Source organism: Microcebus murinus, chromosome 19, assembly GCF_040939455.1.
Source record: "Microcebus murinus isolate Inina chromosome 19, M.murinus_Inina_mat1.0, whole genome shotgun sequence".
NCBI classification, from domain to species: domain Eukaryota; kingdom Metazoa; phylum Chordata; class Mammalia; order Primates; family Cheirogaleidae; genus Microcebus; species Microcebus murinus.
Genome location: NC_134122.1, coordinates 31,784,667 through 31,808,422, shown reverse-complemented (window position 1 = coordinate 31,808,422; position 23,756 = coordinate 31,784,667). Strand labels below are relative to the sequence as shown.

General features: G+C 58.7%; 1 protein-coding gene across 3 annotated transcripts in view; it reads right to left on the bottom strand.

Annotated features, from left to right (window-relative positions):
• Positions 1–393: 393 nt before the first annotated feature.
• GTF2IRD1 (GTF2I repeat domain containing 1) overlaps positions 394–23,756 on the bottom strand; it is a 104,414-nt gene continuing 81,051 nt past the window's right edge. For 2 of the 3 annotated variants that reach the window (XM_075995384.1, XM_075995385.1), the window contains 5 exons: positions 6,523–6,600; positions 6,067–6,259; positions 3,964–4,001; positions 1,685–1,821; positions 398–650 (listed from right to left, as the gene is read on the bottom strand). In XM_075995384.1, coding sequence (XP_075851499.1) covers positions 582–650; positions 1,685–1,821; positions 3,964–4,001; positions 6,067–6,259; positions 6,523–6,600 — 515 coding nt within the window. In that variant the 3' untranslated portion in view covers positions 398–581. Of the gene's footprint in view, positions 1,822–3,963; positions 4,002–6,066; positions 6,260–6,522; positions 6,601–23,756 lie in introns of all 3 variants that reach the window. The other variant, XM_075995383.1, reaches the window with a different exon arrangement.

Below are 23,756 nucleotides of genomic sequence, written 5' to 3'. Positions count from 1 at the left end.
AGTGTCCCCCACCACACTGCGTGCTCCCTAGGCTGTTCCCGCCTGCCCTGGCCCAGCCCCAGGCAGAAGGGATGAGGGGCTGTCCCTCCACACACAGGTCCAGCTCACAGGCTGCAGGGAGGGGAGGTGGCTGCGTGTAGCTGGCACATGACAGACTGTGGTCTAGCCGCTGTCTGGCAGCGGGAGGCGTGTCTGTCTGTGGCATTTCTGTAGCTTCTCGTCTAGAGGTCACATGTCCCCAGCAGCAAAAAATAAGTGAGGTCTCTTAGGGACACCACCTCTGCCATGGCAAGGGAGGAGGGTGGCCTGGCAGGCCACCTGAGCTGGGTTTCCCGACTCCAGCCCCAGTGACAGCTGTGGCCGCAATCCCAAAAGAGAACATGCAACATTTAAGAGCAAACGCAACGCTTTTTTTTTTTTTTTTTTTTTTTACTTATTTAAAAAGGCCTTGGTGGCAGGAATATAGTGTAAAAATCATTGGAAAAACTAAAAGGCATCGATACATATCCGAATATACACTTTGTACATAAATTACATTTCCTTTAGTCTTTCTGAGTGAGGTCCTGATTCAGTACTGAGGTCTAGTAATTAAGAGGTCCCGGGAGCTGCACGTTCAGGCCGGCATAGTCCACCATGTACATTGGCCATTGCTAGAGAGAGGGACAAACGTACCGGGTTAGGACTCCAGGTGACGCGGAAAGAACACCAGAACACTTAACTCTGCTTTTGGAAGGGCTTCCTCAGATGCTATTTATTTTGAGGCCGCTGAGGCCCAGAGAGGGGTGTGACCTGTCCCGGGGTTCAGCAGTGGCCACCGAGCCTGGGCTGGAGCCCTCTCACTGTCCCATCTGTGTCCCAGGGTCTGGTCACATGGCACAGGCCTGGGGGCCAGAGGGTGGCCTGGCTCAGCACAGGTGTTGGCCCTGTGAGCGCAGCCTCGCTCCCAAGGAGCTGCCTGCCTCTCTGGGGCCTGGAGGAGCGAGGGACCCTCGGCGAGCACGCAGACACCTCGGCGGGGACCAAGGCAAAGCCCACACCTTCGGGTTCTCCAGGATGGGGTTGAAGGGAGATACAGTCAGAGGATAAAGAAATCCCCAAATCATTTTCAAATGTGTTTAAATATGCTCCCCATTTGCACTCAGGATTTCAAAGCTAATAGTTTGAAATCAGAAAGAACTTTCCAGTGTGTGCCCTTAATGAGGTTTTCCTCCCGGGTGGGAGAGAACTAACCCAGCACCACGGCAGGACAGACAGAGCTCTGGAGGCGAGTTCTCCATGCCACACGGAGCCGCCGGGGCCATGGCTGAGTCCAGCCACCCTCTGACTCCCGTTTTCCTCACCTACACACTCTGGGTGACACCCACACCCCACAGGGGGGTGGCAGGCTGGGAGTCCTGCTGAGGGGCGGGGGCAGGTCCCATCCCTCTCCTGGGCCTCGGCTGGCCCGGCTGCCCAGCGGGGGCGTGAGCTCCTGCCCGGGCGCCCGTGAACGCCCAGCGAGAGGGCCGGGCTGTCTCCTGGGTGCGACAGGCAGATGCGTCTGCATCCCGAGGCTGGAAGGCCCCACTCAGAGCCCGGTGCCTCCCCGTACCCCGAACCCACATCCTGGAGTAGACGGCCTTGCCCGAGTGAGGGGCGAGGGCCAAAGAGAAGAGTGGTCGAGTCCAGATCTGTGCAACTTTACCACGAGCGAAATCTGGTTGGTGGATGCCACAGACTCTGGGTTAGAGGACGAGGAAGAGGAAGACGAGGAGGAAGAGGAGACGGAGTTGCCTTCAGAGACCCGCTTCCTCTTGCGCTTGGGAATGCTGCTGTCTTTGGCTGGTGGGGGAAAAGACGGTTGACACTGGATGCGGGGCCGTTCTGTCTCGGCCCCCCGACCTCCCTGGAGAAGGCCTCTGTCTTTGGGGTTCAAGTCCCCTTCTCAGCATTCGAAGCTCCTGACCCCTGGGTGGCCAGGGCGCACCTGTCCCAGCACCCTGCTCCCACTCACCTGCCTGCCTTTGCTGACACTGTGTCCTCATCCCCAGGTCCTCTTATAGTGTCCCCAGACCACCCAGCCTGGGGGCCCGGCCTCCCCAGGCCTCCCCGCCCCGGGCCCTTCCCGGACCCAGAATCCCCTTGAAGCCTTAGACAATGTGGGGGAAAACCTCAGCCTCCAGAGCCAAGCGGACTCTTAAGTCCCCCAGTGGCCCTGATCCGTGAAACGTAAGATCTTGCCGGATTGCTGGGAGGATCCCACGAGACACGTGCCGGGCACTCAGCACAGCGCCTGGCCCTGGGCGAGTGCTTGCAAACTCAGAACTGGTATTAATGTGGTTGCTGTGGTTACCGCTGGTGTGTGATGGCCCTGAGCTGACAGTTCACAGGTTCGACAAGTGGACAAGCTGTGGCCCAGTGGTAGGAAACTCCACTTTAGAATCAGGAGTCCAAGTTCAAATTCCACTGTGGCCACTTAACTAGCTGTGCGACCCTGGGAAAATTTATTAACCACTTTGAGCCAAATGAGAAGAACAGGGTGACATGGGACACAAAGGAGATATGCATGGAAGAGCCAGTACCAAGCCCAGCTTGGAGCAGGGCTTGGCAGGTGTTTTGCTGCTGCCGGATGAAATTGATGTGAAAGTGTAAGACTTTTAACAAAGACCTGCAACTGTGTGCTACCTAAGCACCTTTTGGGGCTTGATGGAGGGGACTGGTGACCATGTGGACAACTAACTCAGCCAACCAGAAGGTCCTAGTGACACAGTAAGGGCAGGCTGGGCCCACGGGGCCACCATCCATCCAGCTGATGCAGAAAACCCAGGGCCTAGGGGACCATGAGGTGGTGTGAGTAGAGAAGTATGGGAGCAGGGGGTCCCCAGGCTGAGCCAGAGAGGGATTTTTGTGGGAATTGCCACATGAAGAGGAAGTCACAGGTGCTGGCTGCCACCCCCTGCCCCAGGCTGGTCCATGGGGTATGGCCACCTTGGGGTCACCATGAGACCCTAAAGACAGATGGCCACGGTGGAGGGAGTTGTGGGGGGAGTGGTGGATGTAGGTGACAGCATCCATCCTCAGAGCATTGGTCCCTATCTCTCCTCCCTGAGTCCTCCATGGGGCCTTCAGTGTCTCTGCCTTTGCCCGGAGAGCAGTTCTAAAACCCAGTCACCTCCGGACTCCGCGTCCTTCTAGTGCCATGCCCGACCCTTGGGACCAGCTCTTGACAGGAGGAGATGGCCTGCAGTTGGGCTGTGGAGTTCCAGGTGGACCTGGACCCATCTGGAGTCAGGGCTCAGGTCTTAGGAGCCAGGGTGGGGCATGGCCTCTCTGAGTCCCCTCACGGTCCCCACGGAGCAGCCACACTGGGGCCTGTGGTTTGCAGTGGTCTGTGGTCCCGATGGCAGGCTCTAGGCAGCCTCGGACTCACTATGTGGCCCTGGCAAGTCCCTCCCCCTCTCTGGGTCTCAGTGTCCCAGCAGTACAACGAGGGCAGGACTGGAGCAGTGTTGCTTAATCCAGTGCTCATCACAATCGCCCCGGGCTACGTTCTCCCAAGTCCTGTCACACGCTGGCTCCACCAGAACCGGCATGCCAGCGGCCTCCCGGGTGTTGCAAGAGGCTCTGTGTGCCCTGCAGATGCAGGCAGAGCAGGGGCCCAGCCAGGCCCGGGCAGCACCTGCCTGCCTCACCCCTGTCGGTCACGTGCCATCCCTCCCCTACCCAGGCAGCCTCTGGGATCCAGCCTGCCCCTGTCCTCTCTAGCTGACTTGACACACCATGTCGCGCAGGCTTCTTGGGGTCTGCGGGGGCTCTTGGCCCGGGGGAAAAAGGTGTGTGGGGTGAGGACAGAGTATGCTTTTCTCAAGGTAGTCGGCTATTTACGGCGTGCCCACCTAGACCCCATCTGTCTCTGCCTTCTTGAAGGCAACAGACCCTGGTCCCTAAGAGGCAGAAGGGTGGCTTCTTCAGCCTCTGACTCACCTGGCACCTTGGCATCATTGCAGATTTCTGCAAAAGGTCTGAAAAGGAAGAAAGGAGGTGGCAGTCAGAAAAGGAGGTTTTCTCTCCTTCTCACTTGCTTCCTGAATATGGGCAACACTTCCCATGAGAGACTAGCAGGTAAGATGCTGCCGCTGTTGCTGGAGCCAGGTAGGACCCAAATGAAAACCAGAGCATCCCTGCCTACCCCCCAGGATAGGTGTACAATGGGCCCGGCCAGGCAAATCACCTGTAATCAAAAGCATGTGCCTAGATTTATGCAAGTGGATATTCATCACAGCGTTATTTTAAAAATATCTTTTTTTTTTTTTTTTTTTTTTTTTTTTTTTTTTTTTTTCTTTTTTTTTTTTTTTGAGACAGAGTCTCGCTTTGTTGCCCAGGCTAGAGTGAGTGCCGTGGCGTCAGCCTAGCTCACAGCAACCTCAAACTCCTGGGCTCGAGCGATCCTTCTGCCTCAGCCTCCCGAGTAGCTGGGACTACAGGCATGCGCCACCATGCCCGGCTAATTTTTTATATATATATCAGTTGGCCAATTAATTTCTTTCTATTTATAGTAGAGACGGGGTCTCGCTCTTGCTCAGGCTGGTTTTGAACTCCTGACCTTGAGCAATCCGCCCGCCTCAGCCTCCCAAGAGCTAGGATTACAGGCGTGAGCCACCGCGCCCGGCTTAAAAATATCTTTTAATTTTAATTGTATTACTTACTTGCAGCACTATTTATATGAACAACAAAAAAAGAGAGAAGTGACTTAAATTTCCATCAGCAGAGGATGTTATGATCCATTTACATTACCGACAATTGGCCAGTCATTAAAGGGAATTAACACAGCCATAGGTGGTACTCAAGTGCCTACAAGGTCAAGATCAAGGTCATGATGGCCAGACAGGAAACAGCAACTTTTATTTACTGCCTACTGATAAGTACCGTGTGATGTCAGTTTCATTCCCCCCAAAAGGATATCTAATAGGTATACAAAGAAAAGTAGAAGGAAAACTCCAGAATATCTTCGGTGGGTGTCTCTGGGAGGTATGGTTATGGGGGTGGGTGCATTTTCTCCTTATAGTTTCTTGCATTTTCCAGGACTTTCTTCAGGGGGTAAGCTGTCCTTGAGATGGAAGGAAACCTCTATTTTTTTATTTGATTCTGTATAACTTGCCTTTTGTGGACACGTGCAAATATTATTTTAATTTTAAAGCATGTTACTATAAAATTGAAACATGTAATATAAAATTGGAAAGGAAATACATGTAGGGAAAAAAGAACAACAGAAATGCACCACAGTGTTGATTCCAAGTAGGAGACTCACGGATCATCTTTTACCTTTTTGTATTTCCCAAGTTTGCTGTGTGTATTGTTTTTAAATCTGAAAATAAACAAACTATTTATTTGTTGTTTTGCGAAAGGGCGTTACTCTGTTGGCCAGGCTGGAGTGCAGCGGCACATTCACAGCTCACTGCAACCTTGAACTCCTGGGCTCAAGTGACCCTCCTGCCTCAGTCTCTCACGTGGCTGGGGCTACAGGCGTGCCACCACGCCCAGCTAATTTTTTGTAGAGACGGGGTCTCGCTATGTTGCCCAGGTTAGTCCTGGCCTCAAGCAACCCTCCGCCTGGGCCTCTCAAAGTGCTGGGATTACAGGTGTGAGCCACTGTGCCCGGCCTATTGTATTTCTTAAAAAAGACTGTGAAGATGTCTGGTAAAATATGCATAGCGGTTATCTCTGGGTGTTGGGAGTATTGGATTACTGTTATTTTCTAAATATATTGAAATTAATGGTAAAGTCAAACTTAATTGAAACTTTAAAAATACGTAAATACCCATGACTGTCGAGGTGTGTTTCAGAAGCGAGTTGGAATGAGGACACCTGGGTCTGGATCCCAGCTGACCCACCGTGACCCCAACTCTTACCCCCCTTTCCTTGCTGTGTCAATTTTCTCACCCCGGACCTGTCTGGTGCAAGCCAGAGCGCCCTCCCTCCATCTCCCCTCCTTCTCAGATCCCGGGCTGGGCCCGCTTTGCCGGGTCCCCTCCCAGCTCCAGCTTCCCCTGGCCCCGCCCCTGTCCCTGCCGGGTGCTGGGCACTCACTGGAGCTGGTTGATGATGACCATGCGGACATGCTCCCGGGCCTTCAGGATCTTCTCCAGCCGGTGGATGTCATACGTGTTGGGGTTCCGGAAAGGGATGTCGTCGGGCAGGCCCGTGACCTCAACAGCGTCTGGGCTGTCCCGGATCAGCTTGTAAGGGACCAGCACAGGCCGGTTCAGGCCCAGGGCCTCACCTAGAGGGCACAGGGGGTCGGAGTGAGGGCAGACGTCCCCTGTCCATGGCAAAGCCCGCTAGGGAAGGGGCTGGAATCTGGCGCCCCAGCTCAGCAGCTGCCACACCCAGACAGCTATCAATCGGCACACACACCCACCACGCATGCATCAGGGCCAGGGCTGCCATGTCCCCAGGGCGCAGCCAGGCCAGCTGGGGGCAACCGGAGGCCAGGCTGGCTGCGGAGGGAGGGGGCCACTCAGGAGGGGGCCCCGAGGCACTGACCGTATTTCTCATTGAAGAGCTCCTTCACCTGCTCCCGGAGGATCACCTTCTCCCCGAGTCTGTTGGCGTCATCTTCATCTACAAGAGGACAGGGGCATGAGTCGGCACTGGCTCAGCCTCCGAACCTGCTCCTTCTCCCAGTCGGCGTGGAGAGATAGCACGCTCCCCTGCAGCTGAGCTCTGGCCTGTTGTCTATCCATCCACCTGTCCATCCATCCCGCATAGCCTTAGCTGCACCCGGCACAGGCCCGCACCAGCAGGAGGCAGGGCCCTCCCCTGAGGGGCTCACAGGCCCAGAGGGGGTGTCCCTCGGTCACAGCTCGCACCCCTCCGAGTGCAATGGGACACGCTTAGGAGGAGACAAGGGCAGGGGTCCGGGTGTCCACCCTGTCTAAGCAAGGTGGCAGGTCCCGAGGAGAGTAGCATGTGTCACGTGGCAGTCTGTGACGTGGGGTGGAGGTGGGAAGACACCTGGTGGAAGGACAGCTGTGCACAGGACTGAAGGGTGAAAGGTCTCGTGTGCTGGTTGTGGCTGAGCTTCCGGGTGGTACAGGGGAGGTGATGGTGACGGGCCCAGCGAGGCCTGGGAACAGGGCTGGCACATTGGGGACCACGCCGGCTGCGTGCAGGCCAAGGCCTGTGGCTGGGGAAGGGACTGCGCCTGGCAGCAGGGGTGGGGCCCGGGCAGCGGTCGTGCCAGCAGCGGCTGGTGCCCCGGTGAGCTCCTCCCTCCCCTCTCATGGCCCAGAGGAGCGGCCAGGGCCACGTAGCCCGGGCAGCAGGGCCCGGCTAGAGAAGGGTCCCGGCAGAGCCTGGAAGGAGCCCTCGGGCCTGTGCCAGGGTGGGAGGGGGCTGGGGTGTGGGGCACCCCCTCTCTGGGGAGCACGTGGCCACACTGCTGGGCCTCTGGGCGCGGTGGGGAAGAGCTGGTCCCAGGCAGGGTGATGGGGACAGAGCAGACAGAATGGGTCTTTGGAAGAAAACAACCTCTGTTTTAATCTTGAAAACCTCTGGCAGGACTCACTTCCGTTGAGAAGGCCGGTTCAGAACTGCCCGTCCCAGGCTGGGGCTCTGTGCTGCCCAGACCCCATGGCGGCCCAGCCTCCTGCACCCCGCCAAGGAGGAGCCCCAGCTCCCAGATCAGGGCTGTCCTGGGGCAGGCAGCTTCCCGCTCCCCATACCGACCTGAGCCTGCCCCCGGCGCCCCTTCACCCGCCACCCCGGCCTCCCAATCCCTGAAGGGCCCGGTCTGGCCGGTCACGCCCCGCACTCCTGCGTCTGGAATCTGGAGTTGCTGCGCCCCCCTCCAACCAAGGCCGACCACCCCCAGGTGCCCGAGAGATGCCACATCCCACAGCATCCCCCTCCAGGGTCCCCGTCTTGGGGACAGACGCCCCTCCCTACTCAGCCGCACCAGGGCCCCAAGCTCAGCACCTCAAGGACCCTCCTCATTCCCCGAGTCCTAACACGGCCCTTCCAGGTGGGCTTCAGGACCCCAGAGGTGGCAACAACAGACTCGACCCCACCCCAGGTCCTGCACAGGAAACCGTGAGGGGTCCTGGGCCCCAGGGCCAGCTCCTGGAGCCTGCGGGGAGGCAGCGGGCATTTCCCGTCTGTCCCCATGCCACCGAGGATTCCTCTGGGGGCAGGATCCTGAGCGGCATGGCAGCACACACATGGCCTGGACGGCACACCGCTGTGTAGACCGACACTGTGCTGGCAGCTTCCCAGACATGACCATGGCTGCCCCACCGCGGCCAAGGACTCGGAGGCTCAGAGAGGTCAGAAATGTGCCCAACGTCACACAGCCGCTGAGCGCCAGGAATACCCTGACTCCAAAACCCTGGCCTCTCCGCTCTACTATGTGCCCTGGGTTTCCTGAGGCCTCAGTTTTCCCATCTGTGGAAAGGGTGGGGCTGATGTTCAAGGTGTTTTCCTTTGATCCCAAACTTCTGTCCTCTCCTCCTCCTGTGCCGGGCGCAGGGCAGGACTCGTGGGCAGTGCCTGACAAGGCCTGCTGGCCTGCAGGAGGTGGCAGGCCCCCAGAGACCCAGCCCGGTAAGCTGAGGGCACCGTGGCTGTTGGAGGTGGCGCCGACAGTGTGGCTGTCTCCGTGCACACTGTGTCCGCAGAGCACACCCACCTGCCTCTCCCCTCGCCGGCTCCCGCGGCCTGCGGGCGGTGTGGATGGACAGAGACCAAGGCAGGGCAGACCTGGGCCCCACGCTGTCCTCCGCCGTGGAGAGGCACAGAACTTAGAAATCTGGGCTTGTGTTGCTCCCTGGATAAGTATTTCTCGAGCCCTTCTGGACGCTGTGCTGCCCCTCAAAGAGCACAGAAGACAGCCCGTAACTGTCACGCACCCGGGACCTTGTAGCAGGGACCCCGCCCCAGCCGGGGTCAGGGACGGCCTCCGACAGCCGCGCGGGGCCCAAAGCCCCACGGGTGCAGCCTCCTCCTCAAGCCAGGGCTCATCCCCCGGCCCCCAAGGCAATTGTGACAGGCGCAGGACACACAGGCACCTGCCAGCACCCTGCAGGTGCTCAACACAGGCTTGCTTGCTCGCTGGTGAGGAGATGTCCCCCTCCCTCCAGGTCTCGCCTGGTCCAGGGCGGAGAGCGCCCCCACCCCAGGCCGCAGCTAACAGGGAGGAGTGGCGCTACGGGGCAGCGGGCGGGGCAGCATGGCAGCTCTGTCCGCGGCACACAGGCCCAGGCTGGGCCCAGGAGTGGGGGAGCTGTGCCTGTCAGGACACTGGGGCCTGGGCTGCCTGAGGGGGCTGGCAGCAGCACGGGACACCTCTGGGTCGTGGCAGGCGGAGTGGTGCCTTCGTCAGCAACACCGAGAGCAAACATGGCACATGCCGTGTGCAACACCGTGCTGGGCCCGCATGGCCTTGCCCGCCGGGTCCTTCCAGCTCGCCCCAGGCCTCAGCAAGGAGGCCCAGGTTCCTCTGCCTCTGCTCTTGCTTCTGCCACCTCTGTTTTAATTTTGTTTAGAGGGACAACACTACATGTTTTTTTGTTTTGTTTTTTGAGACAGGGTCTCACTTTGTTGCCCAGGCTAGAGTGAGTGCTGTGGCATCAGCCTAGCTCACAGCTACCTCAATCTCCTGGGCTCAAGCAATCCTGCTGCCTCAGCCTCCCGAGTAGCTGGGACTACAGGCATGTGCCACCATGCCTGGCTAATTTTTTCTATATATATGTTAGTTGTCCAATTAATTTCTTTCTATTTTATAGTAGAGATGGGGTCTTGCTCTTGCTCAGGCTGGTTTTGAACTCCTGATCTTGAGCAATCCGCCCGCCTCAGCCTCCCAGAGTGTTAGGATTACAGGCGTGAGCCATCGCGCCCAGCCTCTGTTGCCCAGGCTAGAGTGAGTGCCATGGCGTCAGCCTAGCTCACAGCAACCTCAAACTCCTGGGCTCAAGCCATCCTCCTGCCTCAGCCTCCTGAGTAGCTAGGGCCGCAGGCACATGCCACCATGCTCGGCTAATTTTTTCTATATATTTTTAGTTGGCCAATTAATTTCTTTCTATTTATAGTAGAGACGGGGTCTCGTTCTTGCTCAGGCTGGTTTCGAACTCCTGACCTTGGGCGATCCACCCGCCTCAGCCTTCCAGAGTGCTAGGATTATAGGCATGAACCCTGTGCCCGGCCCATTGCATGTTTTTAAAGGCTGAGTTTTTGAAGCAAAGGGGGCAGGGGAGGCTCTGGCAGGGGCTGGAGCAGGGAGAGGACCTGCCCTTCTTGGGACTCAGAGAAACCAGGGGAGCTCCCTGGGTGGACTCCCGGGTGGGCAAAGGGGTGACCCACTCTCTGGGAGGGAAGCCGAGCCACAGGTGAGGAGCCCCCCCACCTGCCGTTTTCTGGAACCTGCCACTGGGTTTATGTCTGTGTCCCAGCCTTGCTCTGCTCATTCCTGTAGGGGAAGGGGCAACGTGTCAACCTGAACAGACACTTGTGCCGGGCTCCAAGGGGCAGGGGCCAGTGACCGAGGAAGCATGTCCACCCCCTCAACCTGAGGGGAAGGCTGAGATCCTCATTAACCCAGATGGCCCGGCTGAGCAGGCCCCTTGGTGGGCAGCAGGCAGGTCACGAGACCCCTTCCCGACAGGACCAGGCTCCTGCCCGCACTGCCACCATCCGGATCGCGCCCGCCTCCAGGGACTTCCCCAAGGACTGCTGTGGACAGCGGCCGCCTTGGCTGGAACAGGGCCGCCCTGGCGAGCCCGGTCACCTCCAAGTCCAGTCCGCTCATGGGCGGCACAAGCATCAGGAAACCGCCCCAGCGAGCTGCTGAGAACACCGGGGGTGGCCACAGCCCCGTGGGCTTGCCAAGACGCTGACTACGCAGGTTCAAATCCTGGCTTTGCTATCAGCTTGCGACGTTGGGCAACCCTTTGTTCACTCAGCGATGACAACAGAGAAGTCTGCAAAGGACTGTGGTGAGGATGGAGTGAGCACATGGACGCCAGCGCCTGGCCCGATGGAAGGGTTGGTTATTGATGTTCCAATGCCGGGTCAGCAAACCTATTCTGGGGGGACCTCCCTGAGCCCGGGCTGGCTGTAAGGGACACGATGGCTACACACATGTCCGAATGTCTCCATTTGGGAGTGTCAGGACTCCACGTCAGGGGTGCCCTCGGTGCACCTGTCTGCTTACATGCACTGTGCGGGAAGGCGGTGCCGGGGGCCAGTGCCGGGGGAGTCCCAATCTCGATTCTAACACTAATGCTGTCTGGCGTTTGGAAAGCCGCTCAATCTCTCTGAGCCTCAGTTTCCACATCCCTCAAATGGAAGTCTTGGCCTGTTGGGAGAATCTAATATCACATACAAAACAGTACTATAAAAGGGGGTTTGTTTTACCCATGGTGGAGAGAACGTGCTCAGAAATGCGTCCAGTACCCTTTCTAATGAAGCACGCCAGGGTGGGAGGGGTCGCCCTCATGGTCTGACCTCGGTGCTGTCCAGAAAGCCCTGCTGGCCTGTCCCCACCACAGTGACCTGACCTGCTACCCACGGCGGCCCCTGGGCCGTGACACCCTGCAAGGACAGGCACTCCCCCACCTCGATGTTTCTCCTGCCTCTTCCGGCACTTTCTGGGTTTGCGGTCTCCTCTGCCTGTCTGACGCAGAGCCTGGCTGCCCAGGCAGCCCTCAGCCTGCCCTCTCGGATTGCTGCCGGTTCGCCCGGGGATTAACTGAATTCTGCCCAGGGAAAAACACAGCCAGGCTGAATCACCGCCGTGCTAAGTACACAGCTCTCTCCCAGGGCAAAGTACAAGCGCCCTGGCCAGTCGTGGCCTGTCCCCACCTCGCTTGAGGTCTCCAGCTCAGAATGATGACTTCAGCCAGAGGGATGCAGCCAGCGTCAAGGCGAGTGCGGCTGAGAGGGGCTAGACGGGGACCTGCGGGGGAAGCCACAACAAGTATCCCCTCCCGTCCTGTTCCCCTCGACACAGCCCCAGGCTCTGCCAGGCCCGGGTTGGGGCGTCCAGGCATACGGGAGACCTGGGGGTGCCTGGCCCTCCAGGGAACATTGTGACATTGTGGCTATCCCGGAGGGGGGTCCCGCCTCCTGCCCTGAAGGGACCCTATGATGAGCACATGACCTTTGTTCTGGACCTTACAACCACCTTGGGAGGCTCCTCATGCAGGGAGCAGGGGCCGCTGTCAGGCGAAGCAGGTGGTGACAAGCCATGTCCCTCCCTTAAGCCCCGCAGCCTGCACACGACCTCCCCTTCCTGCCAACAGACCTTCCCTGGAGAAGAAGGTTCACCAGGAATCCGCCGCCTCTGTGCTACAGATGGGGAAGGTGAGGCTCGGAGAAGGGCAGGTCCCGCTGCCGTGGGGAGGGGCCCTCGGCTGGGCTTGGCCCCGCCTGTGGTTTTCCCGCCACCCCAGCCCTGGACACAGAGTACAGGAGGGCCCCTTGGGCTTGACGCACTTTACAAAGGGAACCCTCTGGAAATGGGACTGAGCTTGCTGAACTGCTCTTTGACTCCCCAGGACCCCTCTGAACCGCTCGGCACCCAGACACACCAGAGCCATCAGGTCACCAAATCCACAATCGCAGTGCAGGGAGCTGCTGGCGTGGGGACACACTCTCCCCTCTGCTCTGTGAGGCGGCCCCCCTGGGGATGTCCCGCCCGGGATCGAGCGCCAATGGAGACGGAAGGAGGGAGGGAGACACGGCTGAGTCGCCAGTCCCAGCGGCCCCACCTCTGCCCCAACAGGACTCAGGACAGCCGGGTGCCCGGAAGTCCCGGAGGGAGGGAAAGCGTGAGGCCTCAGCTGGCCTGGCCAGCTGGGTCCCCCACTCGGGGAAGGCCAGGGCAGAGAGGGGCGGAGGCGAGCCAGCTTCCCCGTTGCCCTCTGTCCTGTCCCCGTGGTGGTGTCCACCACCAAGCCACCACCCCGGGGTGGCTGTGAGCACAGGTCCCGGTGAAGGGCAGTGTGGGCCCCAGTCCAGCTCTGCAGCGTCGGCCCGGGGGGCTCAGGTCCACTCTCCCCCTTCCTGGGAGGCAGCAAGGAATGAGACCTGGCTGGCGATTCCGATTTTCCATGCCTCAGTTTCCTTTCCATAAAGTGAGGATAAGTATGTGCCCAGGTTGCAGGACTGTTATGTAAGAATTTGGGATGGTGACCGCAAAGCACTAGACGTGGCACCTGGCACCTGTTGCCTGTTGGTGTCTGCTGAGCGGCGGGTCACTCTCACCTGCTGGGACCCACTGTCTTCTGCACACCAGGGGGGCTGCCAGCTCTGATGGCACGGGCATGGCGGGCAGGTGGCGTTGGGCTGGGTGGGAGCACAGGGCTCCCTGCCGCCGGGGAACACTGCTCTCTCGGTCCCCTGTATGTCCAGCATCAGAAGGTGGATTATGGCTCTCGGTAAGCAGCCGCACATGCAGCATGCGGTCTGGCCCACACGCAGCACGAGTTCAGGCTGGAGCAACCCACTGGGATGGGATCCCCAGCCCCATTTGACAGACGAAGGAAATAAGGCACAGAGTGGTTTGGTGATCTGTCTAACGACACACAGCTGGAGAGTGGGAAACCCAAGACTTGAACTCCTGTTCATTTGTTTAATACTTACTGAGTGCCTTTGAGGCGTGGGACCTCTACTAAATTCAAAGAGGAACAGGGGGTTTGGGGTCTAGTTGGGAGGCAGGCAAGCAAACCGGCATTCACCCTCCGGGGGCACAGGAGAGCGGCACGTACATGGTGGCACAGTCACACCCACAGGACATTACAGAGCCCCAAGAAAAAACCAGCTACAGCTACACACTTCGACATCACGCTCCAGAAATGTAAGTGGGGAAAAGCAAGTCCCAAACTGGACGCAACGGTACCATCATTGTAAAAGTAGAAATATAAACAAAATGAAATATTTTTTGCTCAAACATTACATGCAATAAAATCACTGTAAAAATTAACTTGTGAACGGTGATTACATCATGGAGGAGAACTGCCACAGAAGACATTTTTTGGGAATTTGAGAATAGATTATATATTAGACGACAGGGAATTATTAAGTTTCCTAAGCGTGATAATAGCGCGGTGGATGTGTAAGAGAACGCCATTGTTCTCAGGAGATGCACGTTGAAATATTTAGGCATGCAGAGTCAAGATGTTTGCAACTTACTGCAAATGGAGAGACAGAAAGAAATGGGGTGTGTGTAAGTGAGAGAGAGAGAGAGAGAGTCGAGGGCGGGGAGAGAGAAAGAGGGGGGAAGGAAGGAGGGGAAAATGGCAAAATGTTAAGAATTAGTGAATCCAAAGAAAGGCTTTACCCGGGCAGTCGTTGTACTATTCTTTCATCTTTTTCTACAGTTTTGAAGTTTTTCAAAATAAAAAGTTGGAGGAAAAGATAAGAGGGAGACAAGCAGAAAATTCAGCATGTTTGTTCTGGGCAGGGAGGAGTGGGGGTGTTTTACTGGAACTGTTCTAACTTGTAGACGGTGGTGGATTCCGGGTGTTCGAGGCAGTATTTACTAGCAAGGAACAAAGGGACGTGGGGAAAGGCAAACGGAGGACATCGAGTGAGGACAACGGCAGCCAACTACGCGAGGCGGACACACGCCCCTCGCGGGTTGAGGCTCTGTCAGCTTCCATCTGCCTGTTCACAGTTTCGGCCCTGGCACCTATAACCACGCCCAGCACGTCCTGGGCACTGAATAAATCAGCGCGGAGACTCTGAGCTCTTATGTGCCAGGCACTGCTCTCAGATCCCTGCAGGGTTTCGTCCTTGCAGGCTGGCCCCGTGAGTGTCCCCATTTCAGACGAGGACACTGCGGCACAGAGAGGAGGTGACCTGCCCCGGGCTCTGCAGTGGGCACTGGGACTCAGCCCGGACTTGGAACCACCCTGCAAGGACGGCCTCTCTCTGTCCTGACTGCGTGGACAGCGGGAGGCGTGCTCGAAGCCTCGGCTTGTCATCACGGTGACTGCTCACTGTCACCTTGTTTCCACATGTGGGGGAGGAAAGGGCAGCTCGGTCTCCTGCCCAGTCCACGGTGCCATCCCTCTTGCCTCTCTGTGCGCCCACAACCCCAAAGCCACATTTTCCAGCTGCCTTCCACGGTCCCCCCGAATCTGCTCATCCTCCCTGGGCGTCTCACAGGTCCCTGGTCCCTCTCCCACATGGTCGCTCTGTGCAGCCTGCGTGGTGGCAGCCAAGGTGTCCACGTCCTCATCCCTGCAGCCTGTGAACGCTTCCCTCTGTGGCAGAAGGGACTTCGCTGGTGTGATTAAGTGAAGGATCCCGAGAGCGGAGGGTGGTCCCGGGGTACCCAAGGGCCCTACATGGAACCACGGGGGCTTAGCGGGACGCAAGAAGGTCAGAAGCAGGAGGAGACAGCATGACGAAGAAGACAGAGGCAGGGCCTACGGCAAAGGACAGAGGCGGCCTCTGTAGCTGGAAGACACAGGGACAATTGTCCCCTAGAGCCCCAGAAGCCCCTGTGACACCTCTGGCCTCACAAGTCTCATTTTGGACTTCTGATCTCCAGAACTGTAAGGCCACAAGTCTGTGCTGTTGAAGCCACTGGGTTTGGGTAATTTGCTACAACAGGAAGCTAACACAGACACCAAAGTGCAGCCCAGAGGTCATGGGAAACTGCTCGGTGTCGTGAGCAGGTAAGGGAGACGCGGGGCTGCCAGACTTCACGTAGCGCGGAGGGGACCCTCTTTTCCTGGCCCACCTTGCGTGGCATCTATGATCCTAGATTAGGCATTGTACCTACGAGGGGCAATTTTCCCCTCTGTCCCCAGGGAGCCCGAGTCCCTGCAAGATGCTCGGCCGGGTCCCTGGGCTCTGGATCTTCCCAACAACGACACAGGGAGAAGTGGGGCTTTCCCACGGGCTCCAGGGCGACACCCACGCCTGTGTCCCTCTGGCCTCACCGGCTCAAGAGCACCAGGGCTGGGTCCGCCCTCTGAGCCCACTGGCTCCTGGATGATCTCATCTCTTTCAGAGCTTTAAGTATCAGTTGTATCTTACGAGCCCCAAATTATACCTCCAGCCTGGGCTTGCCCCCCGAGCCCCGGCTTGTGCCCTGGGCTCCTCCTGCGTCTGCCCGTCTCAGCCAATGGCTCTCCCGTCCTTGCAACTCAGCCCGGATCCCCGAGGTCGAACCTGACTGCTCTCTTTCTCAACGTCAGCAAGTTCTGTGGGCCGTAGCTCCAAGATACACCTAGAGCCACTGACTCACTGCCCACGGCCGCCACCAGGCCTCGCCGGGATTATCATTACAGCCGCCCCTGTCTCTCCCCGCTTCCGCCTGTCTGTCCTCCACCCAGCCAGAGGGGTTCTGCTGAAGCAAGTTGGATCCTGTTCCTCCTCTGCTCAGCACGGCGCCGGCTCCCAATTTACTGGGAGCAAAAGTCAACGTCCTTATCCGGCCACACATGATCTTCCCCTTCCATTTCCCCTGGCCCCCTCCCTCCAACGCCCGGCAGGTGACCTCAGGGCCTTTGCAGCTGCCGTTCTCTCTGCCTGCGATGCTGTTCCCTGCTGCCCCTTCCAGCCTTTACTCCAACCCGCCCCGGCACTGCCCATGCACTCTTGCAACCCCCTAACAAGAAACACAATCTCTGTCACCTGAGGCCCTGTTTCTCCTTGGCACTCACATCTAACACCCGTATACTCAATAAATCGTATTGATTCTCTGCCCCGCCCCGCCCCCCCCCATGAATCTTAGCTCCATGGTGTTTTTATTGTTGTTGAGACAGGGTCTTGCTCTGTCACCTGGGCTAGAGTGCAGTGGCGTCATCATAGCTCACTGCAACCTCAAACTTCTGGATTCGAGCAGTCCTCCTGTCTCAGCCTCCCGAGTAGCTGAAACTACAGGCATGTGAGACCACGGCCGCCAGCCTAATTTTCCTGCTTTGCAGAGATGAGGAGGCTGGTCTCGAATTCTGGGCCTGAAGTGATCCTCCCACCTCGGCTCCCCAGAGTGTTAGGATTACAGGCCTGAGCCGCCTGTTTACTCGGTTTAACACCCCACGCCCAGCACAGCGCCTGGCCCAGACGCCCCGCCACTGTCCACAGCCGAGTGCCTGTGGTGCGTCCTGAAGCCCTGCTCGTCCTCTCCAGCCCACCCTGGGCTGTGTCCCTCCCAGGTGGCAGCGGCAGCAACCGTGGGGACTCTCAGCGGGCTAGGCCTGTGTGTCCCCCTATCTCCACCTCCCGACCTTTTGTCACCAGACCCCACCCTAGGAGGCTGCTACGATCTGGTCCAGCAAAGCCACGTGCCAGGCCAGGGTTAGTGCCCAGCCCGAGACCCCACCTGTGGCCCAGAGGCACCTTCATCAGCCTGCAGAGCTTCCGCTCAGCACAGGGTGCCTGGCCACCCCTTGGCGCTGATCTCATCCCAGCCCCCGTAAAGGCGCTGGTTGCTCCTGTCGGCTTGGGTGGTCTCAGCCGGGCAGTTTCTGAGAGACGTTCTAGAATGCTACAGAAGACTCTGATGCCCCCCTCCACCCAGGGGCACCTGGGAGCCCCCTCTAACAGCCACGGGGAACATGAGGTCCCCTCTCCCGCATGTGCAGGGGCAGGATGGGACTGCAGAGACCCCAGCTGAGTCCCTGAAGGCCGGGAAATGGTTGGGGCCTCCCGACATCCCAGTGTCCCGGCCCTTCTGGCACCCCAGAAGAAAGGCGGCTCGGGGCCAAGCCCGGGCCTGGCAGCCGGGCGCCTCGTCTGCCCACAAAGGCCTCCAAGCCCCGCCCCGCAGATGCCAGCTCTTCCCGGGAAGGCAGAAGGGAGATCATTACGGAAGCCTAATTAACAAAGACAAGCAGAGATAATTAAGTGGAGAAACATGTGGCTGGTGCTGGAATGGTGGTATCTTTAGAAACTTGAGAAAGGATGCTTTTATCCTGAGCTCTCAAGAGCAGGACAGAGTGGGAAGGGTGGAGAGGGGGTGGGGCAGGCTGGGAGAGGGAGGCAGGGGCAGGAGGGTGAGTGTGTGACCAGGGACAAGGCAATGACCCTCAGGTCTTGGGCAGGGGAAGAGAGGGCCACGGAGGTGTCCCTGTTCCACGTAACTTGAGGAAATGGAGGTCCAGAGACCTTAAGTTTAACTTATCCAAGATCAGAGACAGGATGTTCACTTATCCAGGATCATGTAGCTCAGAAGTGGTGGAATTGGTTCCCCAGGGGGCAAAAAAGTGACCTGTTCCTGCTGCTGCCACTGTTCAGTCCCTCCCCGTCCCCCCAACGCCCTTTGCCAAGCTTGGCCCACCCACTCTGGCATGCCGGCCCGCTCAGATCCCCTCTCCAGGAAGGCCATCCCACACACTGCCTGCCGGCGACAGGAGACCCCCCAGGAGAGAGGCATAGTAGGAGACCAAAGGGGACAATGACGAGTGGTGCCACTGCATGTGGGGCTGGAGCCTTTCCCCACTTGCACCCCTGCAAATGGGGTCACAGCCCTCGGCCTGGCAGCCCTTGCCCCACAGCTGAGCCTCTCAAAGTGGGCCGCGGGCGCTGCCGGGTGCGAGTTAGGTGGGGCGACCTTCCTCAGCAGCACGTGCTTTGACACGCTCCCTCAAGACCAAAGTGGAAAGCTGACAGCGGAGCCTATGCGGGCACCTCCTAGCTAACGCGGGGCCCTCCCCGGGAACTCGGGGCCTGCCCGCAGGGTGCTCAGGTTCCTCGGCCGCGGGGAGTCAGCGGAAGAGCTTGCCAAGGCCGGGTCTGCAGGGTCCAGTCCACGCTGCAAAGCCAGGCCTTCCAGGCCCTCCACGCTCCGGCCTGGCCGGCCTCTGCGCCTTGCCACCTCCCGATCGCGACGGGCCCTCCTCCTCCTCCTCGCTCCGGCCGTGCGCCCCCGGGCAGGACCCCTCGGAAGGCAGACGCGGTGTGGGCAACGCTTCCCGGTTCACAGGTGAGGAAACCGAGGCCCAGGCAGGCAAACCTGACTTGCCGGAGTCACACAGGAAGTCGGCAGCTCTGCTCTGTCCCTGGGTCCGGAGCCCCTGCTCTGGGGAAGGGGAGGCGGGGGCTATCCCAGAGCGCCCCTCCAGTCGGCCAGGAGGGAGGGCTGCACCCCAGGCTGCACCTGGGGTCCGAGGACAACTGGAAGGAGAGGACGCCGTCCTGCAACGGCCCTTTGGGTTTGCCCACGGGGAGGTGCAGCAGGGCGGCCGGGCCCGCACAGGGCTGTGGGGTGCTGTGGCTGGGCAGCGGACGGAAGTGGATCCGGTGGGCGGAGCGGCCCCTCCCTGGTTCGAGTCCCCCACCCACGCCAGGGCCAGACCAGCGTGTCCCTTCCTCCTCAGCAGGGAGCCCCTCGGGGGACAGCCTCTCTTGTGAGTGGCAGCTCAACCTCTGCTTAAATGCCTCCAGTGACAGGGAGTTCACTATCTTACAGAGCTTTTTTCTTTCGTAGCCACTGCTATTCAAGAACAGTTCTGGAATGTTCTTTATTTCCTTGATCCCTGTAGTGTTCCCCAGATAGGCTCTGCTGTCTCTTCTGAGGTTTGAAAGCAGCTGCCTCAATGCTCCTGACTCAGCTCTTTGTACCCGAGGGTCCTTCCTCCCCCCTTCTCCTGCAGGGCCCCCAGGACGTTGGGGTGCACAGGGGCCCCTCTGCCAGCCCTGCGCCTCCCAGTGGTGGCAGCAGCTGCTCCCTTTGCACCAACAGCCCCAGCCCCACTGTCCCCCTGTCTGCACCAGGCACCACTCCGGCTGCACGTGGGCTGCTGGACGTCTCGTAGGAGCGCAGACCCAGCCTTGGGGACAGGTACCACCATCACCCTTCTGGAACCTTCTGCCCTCCTCACAGCCCACTGCCACCCCTAGGCCCTAACCCCACCCGTCTCCGGGGCCCGGCTGCCTACTGCCCCGGGCTCAGACGCCCTCAGCTCTCTCTGGCTTCTCCGCCCCACTTTCGCCTTCTCCAGTCCACCTGGGGTGGGTGGAAGCGCCATTACCATGGTAACCTCAAGACAGTGCAGATCTGATCATGTCATTTCATGGACCGAAACAACCTCCAATGCCACAAGATAAAGCCCGAGTCCCCAGCTTTCCAGTCAAGGCCCTTTATGATTCCGGCAGCAGCTTTTGCTACCCCTCCTGGCACCCCGGGCTGCAGGACGGCACAGAGCGGGCAGGGACTCCGCCTCACACTCATGTGATTTTGCCTCGTTCAGGCTCAGTCTGCTCAGCTGCACAATGGGGATGTCAACAGCATCGTCCTCACAGGCGTCCACGAGGCTGCCTGTGGAAAGGCCACACACGTGGGTACTCCCCAAACGCCAGAGGGGCTGATGTCATGACCCAGGGAATGTGGGTGGCCGGCCTAGGAGAGCTGGCTCTCTAGGGGGGAGAAGAAGGGCTGTTCTTTGCCCGGGGGTGGCGCTGAGCTTGCACTGTGGCTGCCGAAACTAACCCGCTCCCGTCACAGTTCCTGGGGACCACAACAGAATGCAGATGCAGACTGGGCGCCTTGCAAGACACCCTTCCCCTCCCTCTGGCCCCTACAGTCCACTGCCCTGCCACCCTGCAAGTCCCTCTCCCAGAGGGGTGGAGCAGGAGCCCTCAGCACCCTTCTTCCACCCGTCCCATTTCTGAGCAGGGTGCCCCTCCTCTGCCATTCTCTGCGCCACCCCCATCACCTCCCTCCTGTCAAATCTGCCAGCGATCATGTTGTTGCTGTTCCCACCTCTAGAACGCTCTGGATCCCATTCCACCCTCAGGCTTCCCCCCCACCCTCTAAAAAGCGATCTGTCCTTGGCCCATTCGACTCCTCTTCCCTCACTCCTGCCTGAGACTACCACTGCCCCCAAACTGCTCTTAACCACGCCACTGCGGCCTCCGTGTTGCTCAGCCCGAGACGGTCTGGCCTCAGGTTTAGAGGGAGCGGTGGGCACAGCCAACCAGCCCCTTTGTTCAGTGGCTTCCTGGGCTTCACCCCCTCTGGGGTCCACCCCTCTCTTCCTTCTCATCTCTCCAATGCGGAAGTGCTGGAGGCCCAGGGCTCACCCTCGGACCCCTGTCCACATCCATCATGCCCAGACCTAGGCTCAAGACTTCCATTTGGGCTGGGCGAGGTGGCTCACGCCTGTAATCCTAGCACTCTGGGAGGCCAAGGTGGGAGAATCACTCAAGGTCAGGAGTTCAAAACCAACCTGAGCAAGAGCGAGACCCCCGTCTCTACTATAAATAGAAAGAAAATAATTGGCCAACTAAACACATATATATAAAAAAATCAGCCAGGCATGGTGGCGCATGCCTGTAGTCCCAGCTACTTGGGAGGCTGAGGCAGCAGGATTGCTTGAGCCCAGGAGTTTGAGGTTGCTGTGAGCTAGGCTGACGCCATGGCACTCACTCTAGCCTGGGCAACAGAGTGAGACTCTGTCTCAAAAAAAAAAAAAAAAAAAGACTTCAATTTGCTCAATGCAGAATGACTTCCAATGGCGTGTCCCCTGAGGGGTCCCTCCCTGCCATCAGACTTGTCCATCTGGGGGTCAAACCTGCCTCCGGCTCAGATCCCGCCCCCACCCCTCCTCCAGGTGTCCCCATCACAGTAACTCTGTCCCTCCAGCTGCTCAGGACAAAATCCTGAGGCCGTCTTTGACCCCTCACCCCCCACCCACTACAGCAGCGATCTCGCTGGCTGTACTTCCGACATACGTCCAGGGCTGACTCCCAGCTTTGCCCAAGATTTCTGTATCGCTCCCGTCCTGGCTTCTTTCAGGGCGAAACTCCCAGCGGCCTATCTAAAACTGTCCCGTGACACACAGTCCTGTATCTCTGTCGTGGCGTCCCACGGCACTTGTGAGTACCTAAGACGATGTTCTTTGTTCTCATCTATCCATCTGCCCCACTAACATGCAAGCAGCACAGAGCAAGAGATTTTTCCTATTCCATAGCATCTCGCCTGGCAGAGTGGCAACGAATAATTTATTTTTTTAAGAGACGTGGTTGTGCCGTGTTTCCCAGCCGGCAGTGTAGTGGCTAGTCGCAGGCACTGCAGCCTCGAACTCCTGGCTCAAGCGACCCTCCTGCCCCAGCCTCCTGAGCCATTTGGACTAGAGGTGTGTGCCACCACGCCCGGCCTCAGCAAATCTTTCTTGGACAAATACATGAACCCCAAAGGATTAACTATGAGCCTAAAGGGTTACACGGGCAGGACCGATGTTATAGCCACTGGCTGCCAGGAGGGGGCAGCAAAGAGCCAGCAGTGTGGATAGATGCGCCAGAGGGGTGGGAAAGGACAGTCAGGACCCACTGTGGTGCAGGCACCAAGACATGGGCTAGAGGTAGGGTCAGCCCTGGGTTCCAAAGTAAAACGGGAAAGACCCAGGTTCAACTCTCAGCCTCATCATGCACATGCTGTGTGACCCTGAGAAGTTTCTTAACCTCTCTGAACCTCAGTTCCCTCCTGTAAGACTGGTCCCTAGGGGAGATGTCACATGGTATTGCGAGTGGGCTTGGCGGTCAGTAAATCCTAAGTGTGACGTGGGTGTGAGGGGCTGCCCCAGTGTCCACGGCTGGGGGGCGGGGTAGTTACACAACCACCATGCAGCCTGACGAGGCCATGTCACAAAGCTTTTTAAAGACATGGCAGCATGTTTATGTTTTAAGGTTAAGTGTGTAAATTTATAGAAAGAACAACAGCGAGATGTAAAATTAATAAGCTTGAGGGAAATCTGGAAGAAATGTATCATCATAAAAGTGAACAGCCATCTGGGCCGGCAGATTTCTATATTTTCCAAATCTCTACCAGGGGCATATACTTGTAGGAAATGCAGTTTTTATGACCTGCTAGAAAGTTCTGAGGCTGTTATCGCACCAGCTACCCTGGCAGAGGCCTCTCCTTCCTCCGTTACCACTGCCTCTTCCCTGCACGGCCTGCACCGCCCCTATGCTGCCCCAGGCGTTCGTGGCCTCGGCCCCTCTGGGTTTTGGGCGCTGCCCACCTTGACCTTGTAATGCTGGGAGCAGAGCAGCAACACCAGGCTCTCCCAGAGCCCCTTCTCGCTGCCGAGCCCTCCCTGTGCCTGCACGCCAGGTGTCTGAGGACCTGTGGCCCTTGGTGCATGTCTGTGCCCAAGGGCTGGATGCCTGGAACTCCGAAAGCCGACTCCGCGGTGCTGTCCCCAGCCACCTGCCTCCGTGGCTCCTGGCCCCGTCCCCCTAACTTAACTCAGGCTGCTGCAGGCGGGTGGGGCGGCCTGGCTACACAGCAAGGAGCTACCAAGGGTGCTTGGCCCCCAGGGCCGAGCCTGGGTGGCCTCAGCCCCCAGAAAGCAGGGCTGAGGCTCACTCTAGTACAGGGGAGGGGGTGGCCTTATCATTGCTCTGCAGCCCTAGGCCCCCCACCTGGGCCCCCACCAGACCCCCTCCCGTCAGGCCTGGCTCCTGCCAGCACCCCTCCCCCAGAAATCCCACAAAGCCCCGGCCTGCAGCTCCCCTGACCCGAGGTCTGAAATCCACCCACTGTCCTCCGAGGCTTCATCCAAGTCCAAGTCCGTCTTCCTCTCTAGCCAAGTGCCTGCCCACCACCCAGCATGTCAGAGCAGGAAGGGCAGCACTAGACATCACTGGGGAAACTGAGGCCCTGAGAGCAGATGTGATGTACACAGCTGGGACAACACTTAAGACCAGAACAAAACCGGCCTAGGGGCGGCTGTCCTCCTGCCCTCTCTGGGCCCACAGGTCCGGGCTCCGGTGAGGCTCTTGCGATTTAGCACCTGATTTATCTTCACAGCACAATTTCCTTC